This window comes from Lithobates pipiens, unplaced genomic scaffold (genome assembly GCF_037356315.1).
Source record: "Lithobates pipiens isolate NorthernLeopardFrog02 unplaced genomic scaffold, aLitPip1_a1.2 Scaffold_19, whole genome shotgun sequence".
Lineage (NCBI taxonomy): Eukaryota > Metazoa > Chordata > Amphibia > Anura > Ranidae > Lithobates > Lithobates pipiens.
Genome location: NW_027507764.1, coordinates 517,739,028 through 517,757,743, shown reverse-complemented (window position 1 = coordinate 517,757,743; position 18,716 = coordinate 517,739,028). Strand labels below are relative to the sequence as shown.

The 18,716-nt window shown below is 47.4% G+C and overlaps 1 protein-coding gene across 2 annotated transcripts in view; it reads right to left on the bottom strand.

The window, feature by feature from the left end:
- EMC2 (ER membrane protein complex subunit 2) overlaps nt 1-18,716 on the bottom strand; it is a 133,551-nt gene that overhangs the window by 78,117 nt on the left and 36,718 nt on the right. For both annotated transcript variants that reach the window (XM_077493175.1, XM_077493176.1), the window contains exon 4: nt 515-579. In XM_077493175.1, coding sequence (XP_077349301.1) covers nt 515-579 — 65 coding nt within the window. The remainder of the gene's footprint in view (nt 1-514; nt 580-18,716) is intronic.

Here is an 18,716-nt window from a genome sequence, read left to right as displayed (position 1 = left end):
CCACATTTCAGGCAAACTCTGTTGAGTCTTCTATCTCTGCTAGAGAGCTCAAGAACCATTCATTTTAGCATCCAGTCATCCGAATGGATACGATTATCCAGGCCCTTAATTCCTACTCAAACCCTTTTGAGACCAGTATTCTCAGCTGAGCTTCAGTGCTAATTACCTTCAAGACACTGGAGAAAAAAACTGAAGTACTTCCTGTATGGGAGAGGTTATATAGGAAAGGACTTAATGTCTGTTTTTGCCAGTGCCCATTCACCTATAGGTGGCGCATAACCCAGATGGTCATAATTATAGCCTGCACCGTTTCCCATGATGTACGATAAAGAAAACTTTCTGCAATACTTACTTCTCCAGCACCCTACCCTGCAGACTCACTGATCTATGAGCCTGTGCCAACCATTTTCTTTCATTACAGCCTGGCAATGAAATGGCAGTTTTGCTCCGACAGGGACAGAATACAACTGCTGACTGGTTCTCTTTAAGGTATTGATACAAATATATCACTTACCAGAGCTACGTCATCTCGGCCACAGTCTAAGGCAGCAATCATCACCTGTTCATGTATTATCCATACTGCAAAGCAAGAGACACTCACTTAGCAATTTATTAAAGCCAGACAAAACAAAAAATAAAATATTATACAAAAAATATCAATAAACCGATTCATGCTGAATAGGCCAATTTATAAATGTTTGACATGTAGTATATTCCTTTCACATGCTATCTCAGAATCAACCATGTGATTAAATAAAAAAGGTATGAAAAAAAAAAAAGTAGATTGGACGTATTTATTGTAAAAGAAACATACAAATAAATTACAAGAAAATAAATCACAAGTCCCCTTAAACGTCTAAGATCACTGGTATTCAGTGGTTCATTAAAGTGTACATGAAAATATTTCTGATGCTATGTAATGTGGAAAGTTGGTCATACGCTGTGCAAACTTTGGCGAGAGCCTCAGGAAATTTGCTTAGTGGGTGGCCTCCTCCTGCCAGACATCCTTCCATGAAAAATCAAAGAAGCCGAACAGAAAATAGTCAACCCGAACAGCAGCTGCATCCAGTAAGATGCTGCCACTGTTTGGATGTTTTCACAGTTGTTAAAAGAGAAGGCGCCTCTACACTGAGAACCGAGTGATCGAACACCGCCGATCACTAGGTTCTCAGAGCTCAGTGAGCAGAGAGTTGCAGACTGCCAGTCACAGCTCTCTGCTCTGCCCACTCCACACACAGTAGAGCGCTGAGCTGTGGAGAGGCCGGCTCAGGCTCTCAGCGGCTTGCTGAGAGGCTGAGCTGGGTGTCAGTCCAGGGATCTGGCAGATCCTGACTCCATGGTTGTGATGATGCCTGGACTGACTTCTGTGACGTCAGCAGTGAGCAGACTGAAAATGGGTCACAGGAGTGCAGACCCTGATGCTTCATCCACCAAGGTGAGTAGGATTTTTTATATTTCCACTCTTCTCTTTTAATTACATCTTTTAGAGTACGGGTCAAACACAAGAGGCTCGTGGGATACATAATAGGAGCACTGCTAGTAGGTGTTTTAGTGTCCTTTATAATCTCGTACAAAGACTAAAGCAAGCATTTAACTTGTGCTGTAAACGTCAATTACTTTCTCCATTATCCCAACGCATTGAGGTGATTAATGGGGAACACCACTTCCCACTGCTGAGCATTTATAGATCATAGGTAGGGAGAGGGGAAGAGGGAAAAGGTATTGGTCGCAGGACTGGCATAACACGAGAGGAAAGGAGGAAAGGAAGGAAGAATGAAAAAAAAAAAAAAAATGGAGGCGAGAAGGGGAAAAAAAAAATATAAATAAATAAGACGAGTCCGCCCAGGGATCTACCGCCAACTGTTCCTGGGGTCAGCACCTCGTGTCTGGAAACAGTAAACAGGCAAGCCAGGGAGACCATATTTTGTCGAAGAGGGGCTTTTAACCTCACAAGACACTAACCGTCTATCATGTGATGTAAACAAAAGATAGTCAATCAGCTTTTTTTCTGCTCACGCTAACAGCGTGAGCAGCAAAAAAAAGCTGATCACTGGCTTGTGTCAGAGGGAAAGCTGTCCCAAAGAGGGTGAGAAATCACCCAAGTATCTGTGCCCACCAGTGCTGCCTGCAAGTGCCCACCAGTGCCACCTGCCAGTGCATGGTAATGGCGCTAACCAGTGCCCACCAATGCTACCTACCAGTGCCCACCTGTACCACCAATCAATGCCCATCAGTGCAGCCTCATCAGCGCACATCACTGAAGGAGAAAGATTGCAAAGTTTTATAACAAACTATAAAACGGTTTTGTTGTTTTTTTCTAAATTTTGTATTTTTTTGTTTTTTTTAGCAAAAAATAAAAAAACCCAGTAGTGATTAAATGCCACCAAAAGAAAGCTCCATTTGTGGGAAAAAAAATTTGGGTACAGTGTTGCATGACCGTGCAATTGTCAAAGAGTGACAGCGCTGAAAGCTGAAAATTGGCCTGGGCAGGAAGGGGCTAACAAGCAAGTGGTTAAGGCTATGTCTATAACTGGGCTTTTCCACGTGGTAAACTAGTAATTTCAATCATCATTTTTGAACAATTTCAAAAACAAAATATCAACTCACATAAAAGACCAAGGAGAGAAAAAAATATTACCAAATACGATCAAAGTTTTTTTTTTGTTTGTTTTTTTTTAAAGAATCTCAGCAATAGTGAAACAAAGAAAGAATGTGTAATTGTACTGTTAAAAAAATAAAAAAGTAAGGTAATAATTAAAACAGGTACTGGAAAAAAAAAAAACGAGGTCTAGGCAGAAGGAAAACAAGGCAAAGATCAAGTAGGATCTACGGTATTAGAGTGTGTCGGGAAAAATATGCAGACCAGGGAGGCGAGAGGGCCCTTATCTATCATTCACATCTATGTATATATTCAGGAATGACTACAATGTTAGAGGGAAAAAAAAAAAAAAAAAAAAAAAGAAGAATGATTACGATTCAAATCCAGACTGCCTTCAAAAAGACACAACTTTCCATTCTTTTTAACACTAAATGAAAGAGATGGTTTAGAAAAGATTTTAAGTCTATGGCAAACAGGATAATACTTCACAGATTCCTCAATTCATGCTAAGAGATGCACGCAGCTTAAGTGATGTCATTCCGAAAATGTTCTCCAGCAATAGTCAAGCTGTACTTCCACCTTTAATAAGATAACATGCTTCTTAGGAGGCATCTGCTTGGAGCTTTTATGTCCCAGCAAGAAATATACATTAAAGTAGGGATGCACCGAATGGGTTTTTTGGTGCCGAAACCGATACCGAAAATGAAAAATACACTAGGCCGAAAACCGAAACCGATACCGAAACAGCACCGATACCGAAAATGACTGTTTTAAAAAAATATTTTTATACAGGAGGTGGTCAGAGACTGGGGACATGGTACAGGAGGTGGTCAGAGACTGGGGACACGGTACAGGAGGTGGTCAGAGACTGGGGACATGGTACAGGAGGTGGTCAGAGACTGGGGACACGATACAGGAGGTGGTCAGAGACTGGGGACACGATACAGGAGGTGGTCAGAGACTGGGGACACGGTACAGGAGGTGGTCAGAGACTGGGGACACGGTACAGGAGGTGGTCAGAGACTGGGGACACGGTACAGGAGGTGGTCAGAGACTGGGGACACGGTACAGGAGATGGTCAGAGACTGGGGACACGGTACAGGAGATGGTCAGAGACTGGGGACACGGTACAGGAGATGGTCAGAGACTGGGGACACGGTACAGGAGATGGTCAGAGACTGGGGACACGGTACAGGAGATGGTCAGAGACTGGGGACACGGTACAGGAGATGGTCAGAGAACGTGGTACAGGAGGCATCCCCCATTGCAGGCCAGTGTCCCCCATTGCAGCCAGTGTGCCTGTGCCCCATTGCAGCCAGTGTGCCTGTGCCCCATTGCAGCCAGTGTGCCAGTGCCCCATTGCAGCCAGTGTGCCAGTGCCCCATTGCAGCCAGTGTGCCAGTGCCCCATTGCAGCCAGTGTGCCAGTGCCCCATTGCAGCCAGTGTGCCAGTGCCCCATTGCAGCCAGTGTGCCAGTGCCCCATTGCAGCCAGTGTGCCAGTGCCCCATTGCAGCCAGTGTGCCAGTGCCCCATTGCAGCCAGTGTGCCAGTGCCCCATTGCAGCCAGTGTGCCAGTGCCCCATTGCAGCCAGTGTGCCAGTCCCCCTTTGCAGCCAGTCCCCCTTTGCAGCCAGTCCCCCTTTGCAGCCAGTCCCCCTTTGCAGCCAGTCCCCCTTTGCAGCCAGTCCCCCTTTGCAGCCAGTCCCCCCCCCCTTTGCAGCCAGTCCCGTCCCCCTTTGCAGCCAGTGTGTCCCCCTTTGCAGCCAGTGTGTCCCCCTTTGCAGCCAGTGTGTCCCCCTTTGCAGCCAGTGTGTCCCCCTTTGCAGCCAGTGTGTCCCCCTTTGCAGCCAGTGTGTCCCCCTTTGCAGCCAGTGTGTCCCCCTTTGCAGCCAGTGTGTCCCCCTTTGCAGCCAGTGTGTCCCCCTTTGCAGCCAGTGTGTCCCCCTTTGCAGCCAGACAGCCAAGTGTGTATTGCAGCCAAGTGTGTGTCCCATTGCAGCCAGACAGCCAAGTGTGTATTGCAGCCAAGTGTGTGTCCCATTGCAGCCAGACAGCCAAGTGTGTATTGCAGCCAAGTGTGTGTCCCATTGCAGCCAGACAGCCAAGTGTGTGTCCCATTGCAGCCAGCCTGTGCAGGGAAGAGAGCCGCCTCCGCCGCCTGTTTGATCACAGCGCCGGGAACATCACAGCTTTCATTTCAATAGCTGTGTGTTCCCGGCCGCGCGCCGTCACACACAGCCCCTCCCCCTTGTCCGGGCACTTTGATAGACAGATCATCCGTCCAATCATGCGGATGATCTGTCTATCTAAGTGTCCGGACAAGGGGGAGGGGCTGTGTGTGACGGCGCGCGGCCGGGAACACACAGCTATTGAAATGAAAGCTGTGATGTTCCCGGCGCTTTGATCAAACAGGCGGCGGAGGCGGCTCTCCTGCGCTATGCACCCCCCATGATGGGCGTCACCAGGGGCGGGGGAGGAGCCCCGCCCCCACCCAGGCCACGCCCCATTTTCGGCTCCATTATCGGCCGTTTTTCTCTTTCGGCAAAATGCCGAAAAGGGCATTTTCGGCCGATATGTTTCGGCGGCCGAAATTTCGGTGCATCACTACATTAAAGCAACAATAACATTAAAAGCATGTGTTAGAACTGAGGCTTTGGGTGCCACATTCAATTTAATTATGTAATCTGTAGCAGGACCAAAACTAATCCTGAAGGGCACCAAGGCCAGGCATATGAAGGTTAGCCTAAAGCCTTCCTTCACTAAGGCAGGCCATAAATTATGCAATTTTTCTTTTAAACCACAGGTCAGTGTTGATGGGGGAATCCCTCCCTCTGTGCTGGGAGGTTTCTTCACCTTCAGAAAAAATTTGGGTGGTTCAGCAATTTTAGATCCATCTATGGCCAACACAGATGTACCTGCTAGACACCTTGTATAAAACGTTATTAGCTACCGTATTTATCGGCATATAACACGCACTTTTTCCCCCCTAAAACCAGGGGGAAATTGGGGGTGCGTGTTATACGCCGATTCGAGCGCTGCGGAGATACACAGAACATCCACTCTGTATCTCGGTGGCGCCATTTTTAAAATGGCAAAGACACTGACAAGACTGCAATCGACTGACAAGGCTACAATGCAAGGCTGCAAATGACTGACAAGGCTGCAAATTACACTGATAAGTCTGCATTGATGGGCATTTAAATTTAAATTTTTTTTCCTTAAACTTCCCTCCTAAAAGTTTTTTTCTTTTAAATTCCCTCCTAAACTTCGGGTGCGTGTTATACGCCGATAAATACGGTATATACAGTATACAGTGCTGTGTACCAGCAGCAGGATGGGAACATGAGTCAGGTTAAATGCTGCTCAGCCATTCACAGGAAGCTTTGTATTCTATGAACACGAAAACTTCCTACGATTGGCTAAGGTAGGGAATGTGATGTAATCCACCTGCCTCAGCCAATCAGAGGAAGCTTTTTACTCATTCACAGAAGACAAAGTATCCTGTGAAGGGCTGAGCAGCTCTCTGCCCGATTATTGTTCCCATCCTCCAGCCAGAACACAGCGCTTTAAGCTCCATTAGCTGATGCTACTAACAGTTTATAAAGTACTCACAGCAGGCACATGTGTTCGTGAATGAAATAGTCCATTTGGGCCAGCCTACAGGTAGGAACGTAGTCACTCTCTTCAAAGATGGATGATGGGATTTGAAGAATGAATACAGTAGTGCACATGACTGCAACTAACATGCACTGCTTCCTAACAAAAACGGAAGTGGGGGGGAGGGGGAAGAGGTTCAGGAATTCACGGGAGGACGTTACAAGAAAGCAGGCAAATACAGTAAGAAATTTACTTTAAAAAAAACATTACAGGGTCATTAAGTAGTGGCTGTGTATGGATTTGTTTTTGAAAACTAATGATATCTTTTAGTGTAATTTTAATCCTCTTCCTGCTGGCCATCCGAATATAAGCGGCCTCCCAGTGGGCGGACCTTAACGCTGATAGGTCACATACAGAATATGAATGACAACACAAATGTTTTTCACTCATGGTTAGCGTTTGGCTGAAGCCATTTATTATCAATCAACTGTGTTTACTCTTTTTAAATCATAACAACAGAAACTACCCAAATGACCCTGATCAAAAGTTTACATACCCCAGTTCTTAATACCGTGTATTGCCCCCTTTAACATCAATGACAGCTTGAAGTCTTTTGTGGTATTTGTGGATGAGTCTCTTTATCTTCTCAGATGGTAAAGCTGCCCATTCCTCTTGGCAAAAAGCCTCCAGTTCCTGTAAATTCTTGGGCTGTCTTGCATGTTTGAGATCTCCCCAGAGTGGCTCAATGATATTGAGGTCAGGAGATGGAGATGGCCACTCCAGAACCTTCACTTTATTCTGCTGTAGCCAATGACAGGTCGACTTGGCCTTGTGTTTTGGATCATTGTCATGTTGGAATGTCCAAGTACGTCCCATGTGCAGCTTCCTGGCTGATGAATGCAAATGTTCCTCCAGTATTTTTTGATAACATACTGCATTCATCTTGCCATCAATTTTAACCAAATTTCCTGTGCCTTTGTAGCTCACACATCCCCAAATCATCAGCGATCCACCTCCATTTTTCACAGTAGGAATGGTGCACCTTTCAGCATACGCCTTGTTGACTTCTCTCCGAACAAAACGTTTATGGTTGTGATCAAAAAGCTAAATTTTGGTCTCATCACTCCAAATGACTTTGTGCCAGAAGGTTTGAGGCTTGTCTCTGTGCTGTCTGGCATTTTGTAAGAGGGATACTTTGTGGCATTTGCGGCGATTCGACCATGCAGCCCATCTTTCTTCAAGTGCCACCTTATTGTGCATCTTGAAACAGCCACACTACATGTTTTCAGAGAGTGCTGTATTTCCCCTGAAGTCAGTGCAGCACTGGATGAAAAACGCAAGGGTCTGTCAGGAGTCCAGAAATTCATTGACCTTTTATACACACACTTATTACAAGCAAACGGATCACAGGTGAGGATGGTTACCTTTAATAGCCATTCAAACCCCATTGTGTCAACTTGTGTGCATGTTATCAGGCCAAAATCGGCAGGGTATGTAAACTTTTGATCAGGGTCATTTGGGTAGATTCTGTTGTCATTATGATTTAAAAAGAGTAAAACACAGTTGATTGATAATAAATGGCTTCAGACAAACACTAACCATGAGTGAAAGAAATGTGTTTTGTGTTATCATTCATATTCTCTGAAAAATTGCCAAGAAATCATAAACTTATGAGCACAACTATATATGTGTTCTATGTAAACCCTTCTCTGTGCTTAGAGCACACACTCTGCGTGCTCCTAAGCACAGTCACCAACACACATGCAAAACGCACCCAAAACGTTTCACTCTCTTGTTTGTGATGTGATCATACTTCAATAAAAACCATTTGGACTCAACTTGAAGATCCGTAGTGTGCTGGCAAATATGTACATTGTGTCACAATTGGTAACCTGTCGCTGACCACAATGAACTATGGGGTTTTACCGTCCCTCAAACTGCAAATGTAAATGAGCCCCCCCTATAGGGCTGCTTTACCACTGATGTACTGCAGTTTACCCGCATCGTAGGGCGTAGAGCAGTGCACCTGTGGACTTTTCAGTGGGTTAGCTGCACTTTTCCATAGACTTCTATTACATCTTGCAGGTGTGGTACACTTTCAGAAAGCGCACCAAACCAACTGGATATAATAGAAGTCTATGGCTCAGTGCAGCTAAACTGCAGGAAAGCTGCAGGTGCACTGTGCTGCACCTGCGGATCAATATGAAGCAGCCCAATAACCCCCCCCCCCCCTTTTTTTTTTTTTTTTTTTTTTTTTTTAGAAGTGCCAATATTCCCATTGCAAAAGGGCAACCTTTTCCTCTTCCAGCTTCTGCTGGCACTGCTCTCCAGGCTGCTAGAAAGGCCACAGGAGAAGTGCACTTAGCATCACTCCGCCTTGGTCAGGAGCCAGTGTTCTGCTGAGAAAGGTCCCCCGTCGGATTGTGTCCGCCCTGTACTGTGCAGGCGCAGTGCTTGCGTAGTACGGAGGACAAAGGAGACGCCGAAATTCTCCAAACATGAACAGCTGTTCATGAGCTGTACATCGCGCCTGCGCAATTAACACTACATTGTGCCACACACTCCCGGACGCTCTCGATGCTCGTGCAACTTTGCAAGGGACGGGTGTAGGGGCAGATGCATACAGAAGATGGCCAGAGCTCATACGATGGGGATGTATTTCTCAAAGGGGTGGATCTTTGTAACCTGCCAAATCAACATTCAACTACCCGCCCTTATCAGCTCTGCCCATCATTGTAAAAGTGCAAAGATGTGTAGTTTACACGCGTCTCAATCTTACATGCACCCCTTTGAGAAATTCACTCCCATCATATGAGCTCTGGCCATCTTCTGTATGCATCCACCCCTAAACCCGGCCCTTGCAGAGTTGCACGAGCATCGGGAGCGTGTACACAGTGTAGTGTTAATTGCGCAGGAGCCGTGTACAGCTCCTGAACAGCTGTTCATGTTTGGAGTCTTTCGCGTTTCTTTTGTCCTCTGTACTGCACAAGCAGTACAGGGCGGATACTATCCGATGAGGAAGAGCAAAAATGTAGCGCTAGTGATGAAGAAAATAATAATGTATAATAAAGTGCATAAATAACAACAAGTGTTGATAACAAATTTTTTTCTGAAAAAATATAAATGATTGAACATCGGCATATGACAACCGAGCTAGAAAAACATGAGTCCGTGAAGAATTATATAAACATAAAACAGTCCAAGATGCCCCAGTAGAAGTACTTTTTGGATGAAACGCGTAGGTCCTGGTTTCTCCACTCTCCATATTGCCTTTTTTAGGCCTCTTTCACACGGGGCGGATCAGTAATGATCCGCCCCGTGATGATCCGCTCGCTCAGCGGGGATCGCTCCGTTGTCCCCGCTGAGCCGGCGGCGGACAGGGCGGTCTTCGCACACTGTGCGGGGACCGCCCTGTCAGCTCTCCGCTCTCCTCTATGGGGATCGGACGAGCACGGACCGTGTGTCCGTGTTCATCCGATCTGCTCTGCAGACGGACAGAAAAATAGGATTTTCCTCCGTCTGCAGAATCGGACAATTGCGGAGGCGAATAGCGGGTGTCTGCGGATGCTCATCCGCAGACACCCGCTATCCCATAGGGATGAATGTATGGCCCGTATTTCATCCGCAAACGGATGGATGAAATACGGACATACCATCCGCATGTGTGAAAGGGGCCTTATACATTGTGATCACTATTTTTTATTTTATTTGTATGTGTTTTTTATGCAAATAAATGGCCATCTTTTTTTGACCTACACCATTGGAAGCATTCTCCCTCCTGTTGTCCATATTGCCTGCTCATGAGCTGGTTTGAACCTTTGGTGGGCGATTCATTGTTTGGTGGCCTTCCTTCCATCCTCCTGATTCCATCAAGAGAAGACTGGATTTCCTGAGGTCATCGTGGACCATTCCACATCGATTGAGAGATCCATGGTGGCCTGCTGCACTGCCTCTGCATGATTGTGTATTTCTCCAGTTACGCTCGTTTGACCTGGTGTCGCTGACACGTAGGGCCATTGGCTCCAGTAAGAGTACCCATCCTTTCTTCATACCATCAAAGTCAGTCCTTCAGAGATCCACTAATCATTTCCAGAGTAAATTGCATCATCGTGGTTGTGACAGACGTATTGATTATTGGGACTGACTTTTTTTGGACTGTTTTAGGTTTATATAGTTCTTCACGGACTCACGTTTTTCTAGTTTGGTTGTCATATGCCGATGTTCATTCATTTATATTTTTTCACATAACATTTGTTATCAACACTCGTGATTTATGCACTTTATTATACATTATTATTTTCTTCATCACTAGCGCTACATTTTTGCTCTTTCACATTTATGAATTTTGTCACATTCGTATGTAGCTGCTTCTTTGTGGTAACTAGCAGATTAGCGCAGTAATTTTTTGCGCTTCTTGACTATTCGACTAGGGACCTTTCTTGGCAAGACACTGGCAATAAAGAAGAAGAATCAGCTTATGAGGCCGGTGCTGGCTCCATGCACACTTATGCTCTGGGATGGTGGGTCGGCAACCCGTTGATCACTATCTGAGCTTGCCTACCTGCCATCTCAGAGAATGAGCAAGTGCTTCTCTGGCTTGAGGTTGCAGGCCACATCAGTTGAGCACCCCTGACAGACTCTCAGTTGGACCAATATGGACTTATGGCGTCTGTCCCTTTTGCGCCATTAACCCTTTGTTTTTTCTTCAGACCACAGCAAGTACAAAATAAATGTCTGCAATCCCTACAAGCAGCAGTCTAAGTCATATTAAAGCTTTGTTATTTTAATAAAAAGGAACATGTTATACTAAGAGCCCATTCACACAGGGGCAACTCCTGATCCGACTTCAGGTCGCCCCTAGTCGCCTCAGGTCGCCTCAGGTCGGACAACATTTAAAAAGCAATGTAAGTGAATGAGAGCCGTTTTAATGCACACTACTGAAGTCGCTCCGACTTCAAAAAAGGTTCCTGTACTACTTCTATCCGACTTGTAGGCGACCGGTACCCATTGATTTCAATGGAGGTCGCCTCCAAGTCGGATCTCTGTCTATACGGAGGCGACTTTGACAGAATTATCAGCTCTCAAGAGGGAACTCCACGGCAAATTTCTGAAAAAAATTTGGCGTGGGTTCCCCCTCCGAGAGCATACCAGGCCCTTAGGTCTGGTATGGATTCCAAGGGGAACCCCCTACGCCGAAAAAACGACGTGGGGGTCCCCCCCAGATCCACACCAGACCCTTATCTGAGCACGCTACCCGGCCGGCCAGGAAAGGGGGTGGGGACGAGCGGGCGGCCCCCCCCCTCCTGAGCCGTACCAGGCCGCGTGCCCTCAACATGGGGGGGTGCCTTGGGGGAGGGGGGGCGTGCGGCCCCCCCACCCCAAAGCACCTTGTCCCCATGTTGATGAGGACAAGGGCCTCTTCCCGACAACCCTGGCCGTTGGTTGTCGGGGTCTGCGGGCGGGGGGCTTATCGGAATCCGGGAGCCCCCTTTAATAAGGGGGCCCCCGGATACCGGCCCCCCACCCTATGTGAATGAGTATGGGGTACAATGTACCCCTACCCATTCACCTGTGAAATAAAGTACAATAAAACACACAACACAGAGAAAAAGTATTTTATTGCACAGCCGGGGGTCTTCCGTCTTCGGGGGTCTTCTCGCCGGACTCCTCCGCTATGTGTGTGTAGCTCTTTTGCCAGCGGAGGAGTCCGGCTTTCTTCCTCCCCGCCGCCGGCCTCTTCTCCCGACTTCGGGGGTCTTGTCCCCCTCTTCGGTTCTTCTGCCGGGCCACCGCGCCTGGTCCGGTGGCCCGGTCTTCTGTCGCCGTCTTCCGTTCTTCTGTCGCCGCCTTCGGTTCTTCTGCCGGGCCACCGCGCCTTCTTATAGCTCTTTTACAGGCGGTGGCCCGGTCTTCCGTCGCCGCCGCCGCCGCCGCCTTCCGTTCCGGTTGATGTCACATGGGTTGGTCACATGGGTTGATGTCACATGGTGACCCCGCCCCCTTACCATGTGACATCAACCCATGTGACCAACCCATGTGACATCAACCCATGTGACACCGCCCCATTGTCCCTATATAAGAGGCAGCGGAGCGCGTCCCTGGCATTGTGGCCGGAGAGCTCGTCGAGTCAACATCTCCAGGAGAAGAAGAAGGAGAAGAACGGAAGGCGGCGGCGGCGGCGACGGAAGACCGGGCCACCGCCTGTAAAAGAGCTATAAGAAGGCGCGGTGGCCCGGCAGAAGAACCGAAGGCGGCGACAGAAGAACGGAAGACGGCGACAGAAGACCGGGCCACCGGACCAGGCGCGGTGGCCCGGCAGAAGAACCGAAGAGGGGGACAAGACCCCCGAAGTCGGGAGAAGAGGCCGGCGGCGGGGAGGAAGAAAGCCGGACTCCTCCGCTGGCAAAAGAGCTACACACACATAGCGGAGGAGTCCGGCGAGAAGACCCCCGAAGACGGAAGACCCCCGGCTGTGCAATAAAATACTTTTTCTCTGTGTTGTGTGTTTTATTGTACTTTATTTCACAGGTGAATGGGTAGGGGTACATTGTACCCCATACTCATTCACATAGGGTGGGGGGCCGGTATCCGGGGGCCCCCTTATTAAAGGGGGCTCCCGGATTCCGATAAGCCCCCCGCCCGCAGACCCCGACAACCAACGGCCAGGGTTGTCGGGAAGAGGCCCTTGTCCTCATCAACATGGGGACAAGGTGCTTTGGGGTGGGGGGGGGCCGCACGCCCCCCTCCCCCAAGGCACCCCCCCATGTTGAGGGCACGCGGCCTGGTACGGCTCAGGAGGGGGGGGGCCGCCCGCTCGTCCCCACCCCCTTTCCTAGCCGGCCGGGTAGCGTGCTCGGATAAGGGTCTGGTGTGGATCTGGGGGGGACCCCCACGCCGTTTTTTCGGCGTAGGGGGTTCCCCTTGGAATCCATACCAGACCTAAGGGCCTGGTATGCTCTCGGAGGGGGAACCCACGCCAATTTTTTTTCAGAAATTTGCCGTGGAGTTTCCCCTTGAGCTCATTCTCTGCTTGGCTGCGGCAAAAGTCGCCTGGCCTGGGGCGACTTGTAAGTCGTCCCAAGTCGCGCTTGAAGTCATCACAAGTCGTTTTGAAGTCGTCCCAAGTCGCCGCTGTCAAGTCGTGTCCAAGTAGCCTGATCAAGTCGCCTACAAGTCGTGTTGCCCCTGTGTGAATGGGCTCTAAGTATAATGGTTTTGCACAGAGCAGCCCTAATTCTCTACTGGGGTCCCCCGCTGGTGCTCCAGGCTCCTCCTTTTTGGCAAGTACCCCCATAGAAAGGCTTTTTATGGGGACACGTGTGCGTGCTTGCTCCCAAGCCACCCTGTCTGCGTTTATTGACACAAAATGACTCGGGCCCCACCCCACCTCTCGCTCTGCAAAGTATTTGATCGACAGCAGCATGAGCCAATGGCTTCTGCTGCTATCACTCTGCACAGGGAGGAAGACAGCGGCAGGAGCCGCTACTATCGTGAACATTGCTGGATCGTATCAAGCTCAGGTAAGTATAACGGGGGGTTTTGCAGCACAGAAGGTTTTTCACCTTAATGTATAGAATGCACTTTATGCTGTACACAAGATGCTTTTTTTTTTATTAAGTTACCATAATAAACATTTCAGGGCTATCTTATTATAATTGTGACGTTATCCATTAAAATAAAACAAAAATATGAGCGGGTCAATCCACAGACATCTATCCAAATGTCTGTCTTACAACAGGAATAAAAGCAGCAGAACTTGAGTGTGAACTGCCACTTGAGAACAATATAGACCAGGTCTGTAACACGCAGAAGGCTGAGCGCCTAATGTAGCCCCAGTTCTGCTGACACAGCAGAAAGGTAAAGAGGGGGCCAGTATGTGCAATCAGCAGCAAGCTTTAAGCGTATAAATCAAAACCTTCAGCTGTTTCCCAAAACTAAAATGCCAAACAACCTTATTTCTTTGGTATTGCAAGAGAATTAAGAAAAAGTACTTTCACTGCCAAAGTTCACAGCTTTGAAAGATAAATGAGCTTTTACTATTGGAACTCTGTTTAATATTGTTTAAAGGTACCAAATAAGAGTGCGGTGCCAAAGTGGGTCGGATTTCCTGAAGGTTAGGTGACCATTTCCTGGAATATGTTTTTCTTGGAAAGGCTGCAGCCCACAGGAGACCTAATTATCAACAGAACGCAATCCTGTTGAGACCAAGCAAGGGGTACCCGAGAGCGCGAGAAAGAGAGCGAGAGCGCGAGAGAGAGAGAGACACAAAACAAGTGTTCCAAGCGCCTGCTTAGACGGCCCACTGAGTGATGACAGTTCTGCAAGCCAATACAAAGTTGATTTCCCTGCCAAGGAGGTCTTTTGCAGATCTTTCACAGCAAGCAAATTACAATTAAGCTCACCACGATCACTAAAAACCACATTAGCAGCAAGGGGTTTAATTATCGCTGTGTGCATGGGAGGTTTTTTTTATTTCATGAAGGTCTCTATAACTGGAATTTGCAGCAACGCTGTGTGCGATATGAGCTCTGGCACACAATTACCGTTAATAAAAACAATAACTCGAAAGACAAACACAATTTGGGGGTTTGTTGGTTTAAATATCTTCACAGAACAAATAAAATAATTAGAACTTAAATAAATCATTGGCTTGGCGTCTGCCAAAGACTGGCGATTCTGAGTAATTTCTTAAAGTTTGGGGATTTTGGCAGCAAGTTGTGTACAGAAAGAACAGGATTAAACTGAAAGATCGCCAGGCGTATATCTGGTTACTAATTAAAGTTACAGGAAAAATCAACTGTCCTTTCCAAGTGTGTTTAAAGCCCGGCATTACAAGGCCATGGGTTCCATATTTCTTATCACATTCTCAGGCCATTAGCTGACCAAATCCACTTCATCAAGGCCACTCATATAGTGGTTATCCTAAGAAGTCCATCCCTGTCCTTTCAAAGGATAAGTTCACCAGTCATAGCATGTTACACCCATATTCAGGGTGTAACATGTTATGAAAGGACCGCCCCCCCCCCGCCTTGACAGCTAGCGGGGATCTTCCCCACCCCACTAGCTGTCACAAAAAAAAAAAATATGCGGCCGTGTGAGGCTCCCCCACATGACTCATTAACAGTGTTCTGTGAATGGTAAACTACAAGCCCAGACAGCCTTAAACCCCTTTCACACAGGATTTCCGATCAGGTCCACCTGTCAGTTTTTCAGGCGGACCTGGTCAGAACCTCCATTCACTCCTATGGGGCAGCAGATGTCTGCCATCTGATCCCATCTTGTCCATGAAATCCAAACAGATGGAGACCCTAATTTTCCATCCATCTGGTGGGTGGGATTGAATGAAAATGGACAGATGTTCTGTTTACATACATATGATCTCCCATAGAGGAGAGCAGGGCTCTGAACGGTCCATCTTAGCAGTGAGCGGAGACATCCGCCTGCTCAGCCGGGATCAGCGGAGCGATCCCCAGCTGGGCAGACCACCCGTGTAAAAGAGCCCTTAGCAGCTGTCAGCTTGTCGTTCTCGATGAGCACTGTGGTAGTTCATGGTCTCTTCCTGTCAGAGTGTATGGGCTTATCCGTACAAGGTACAAGCAAGCAGATACACTGTCAGGCCTGCCTGAGTTCTGCATGGCATCAGCGATCTGCTGATCGCTGGTACAAGGCTTTCCAGGCTCCTACAACAAACAAAAAAAAAAATCCACATTTTATTACATGAAAAAAAAGGTGCATTTATTATTTTTTTGTAAAAGGGTGAACTTCTCCTTTAAATAACTAATACTGCCCCTGTTTTGTATTTATGTAATCATGCGTGTCCCCCCAACCTCCCGCCATTCACTCACCAACAGCAAAATGACTACAAGATAGAATCACCCCTTGGTCTATTCCATTCTCTTTACCACTCTCAACATTCCAGCTTTTTTTCTTCAACTATACATGCTTCTAGATGCCATGACTTTTCCATCAAAAATCAATAATGCATCAATCTCCCCCCACCCCTCATGCCACGGTACTAGATGTAAACCTAGACTCTGGGGCTGAAAGGAGAGGTCAAACTCAATCCTCAAAAGCTTGTAGACTTCACCTCCGTAACATCTCTAAAATTTAATTTTTTAACAAAACCACCAAGCTACTCATTCACTCCTTTGTTGACATTTGCAACTCCCTTTTCATAGACCTACCGCTCCATAGGCTTTACCCTCTTCAGTCTATCATGAATGCTGCTGCCAGACTCCTCTACCATACCAACTGCTTAATATCCACCACCCCTCTCCGACATTACCTATACGGGCTTCAGGTCGCCCAGCATATGGAATTCAAAATACTGAATAAAACATACAAAAGGCATTCACAACCCTGCCCCGATCTACATCAATCATGTCTCTAAATATCACCCAAACCAGCCTCACCGCTCAATCCAACACCTCCTGCTCTCAAGCTCCCTTGTCTCCTCCCATACTTGTCTCCAGGACTTCTCTGGAGCCTCTCCCATCCTCTAGAACTCAATCTACCTCAATCTGTCCGGCTATCTCCTACTATGGCTGCCTTCAGGCGATCCCTGAAAATTAATCTCTTCAGGGAAGCCTATCAAGCCTCCAACTAACCTTTTACCACTTTCGTCAGCTCATTCCACCCAATCACAACCTTTTGTACAACCTGCCCCACCCTATTAGATTGTAAGGTCTTCTGAGCAGGAACCTTTTAACCCTCTTGTATTTTATTGTATTGTCTCCCTTTTATATTGTAAAGCGCTGCATAAAACTGTTGGCGCTATATAAATCCTGAATAATAATAATGCCCACCCCAACCTCTGGACAGTTAGTGAGCTGGATAATGTCCCCTTCCCATGATTAGCAACCTCTGCAACGACAGCCAAATCCAGCAAGTTTGCCTTCAGAAAGCAAGCAGTACTTTCACTTCAGTTCTGCCTTTTTCTTTTCTTTTTTTCTCCCAAAACCACCTTCTCTTCTCTCACCAGCCACCCTCTCTTGCTACTCTTTCACTACCCCAAACAATTTTCCCCACACTTGAATTTTTTTTTTCTCTCCCACCCAGCCTCCCAATATTTAAAATATCTGAGCCCAATCTCAATTCAGCAATGTGCCTGAGAGCAGCTGCTATCCATGTTCTCAGGCTTCTCATTGGCTCAATGACAGCAGCCAATCACAGCCAGTGAGGAGGGAGGGGGGGCAGGCTTAAGGGCAAGTACACGAGTGCTCCCATAGCCAGTGGCTTACTGTCCCCGTCGGATATGGTCCACCCTGTACTGCGCTTGAGCAAGAACAGATGACAAGAAGACGCCAAAAGTCTACGAAGATGAATGCCGCCTGCGCACTGAGTCCAGGTTCAAGCCCCACCATCCACGTGGACACAGAGTAAGAATAAAAAAAATTGCTGAGCAAAGCGAGGCCGCGCCCAAAGCGCAGCGAGGGGCCCTGTTTCTAAGAGCTTCCGTATGTCCACTTGGATGGTGGGGCTTGAACCTGGACATCTTCTGAGACTTTTGGAGTCTCCTTGTCCTCCGTACTGCACAAGCGCTGCACCTGCCCAGTAAGGGGCAGATACTATCCGATGGGGGGGGGGGGGGTTGGGGGACAGTTTTTGGCAGAACACCGGCTCCCAACTGTGTCTGGCCACTCCACAAGTTCCACATACAATCTCTTGAAGAGGAAGCCGCTCATCATGTAAAAGCCTTAAATACCAGTTTATTAAACTCTTATAATAGAGACTGCACCACCTGCTATGCACAATCTCCAACATGTTGCACTCCATTTGTAACTTACTCAGAGTAGAGTAGACAGAGTGAAATGTGTTAGCCCTTGTACATACCAGGTGGTACAGTCTGTACAACGAAGAGTTTAATAAACTGGATTTAAGCATTTAACATAGTGAATGGCTTTCTTTACTCTGAAAGTTTGTGTGTGGAACTTGATGAATAAAGTTTATTGAAATGCTGGATTCACAATGTGTGTTGTTGCACTTCCTATTGCTCAGAAGAAAAGATGGAAAAGTAGAAAGATCAGGGGCATACGGTGGTGTGATTGTAAAATTTAATTATTTTTATTTTTTTTGTAAAATAACAAACATGTTATACCTACCTGCTCTGTGTAGTGGTCTTGGACAAAACAATCTGACCCTCCTCTTCTCAGGTCCCCAGCTTGTGCTGCTAGCTCCTTCCCCCTGCCAAGTGCCCCCATAGCAAGCTGCTTGGGGGGTCACTCACGCATGCTTACTTCTGAGCCCTGCTCTATGTGTCCATAAGACTCACAAAGCAGGGCTTGGCCCCACCACCTCGTCAAAACTGGAATGTGCATCAAGAGGTGCCTGTAATTGCAGCGGCAAGCAAGAAGATCATAACGAGTGAATCCTGCAGAGTACAGCAGTGAGACGAGATCATGTAAAATACAGCTGAATGCATTGCACTAGTCCAGGTCCTCCAATTTCCATATAGGTGACCAACAGAGGACGCATGCTTCACCCTCATGAGCTCGCAGTACTACAATCCTGGGTGTCCA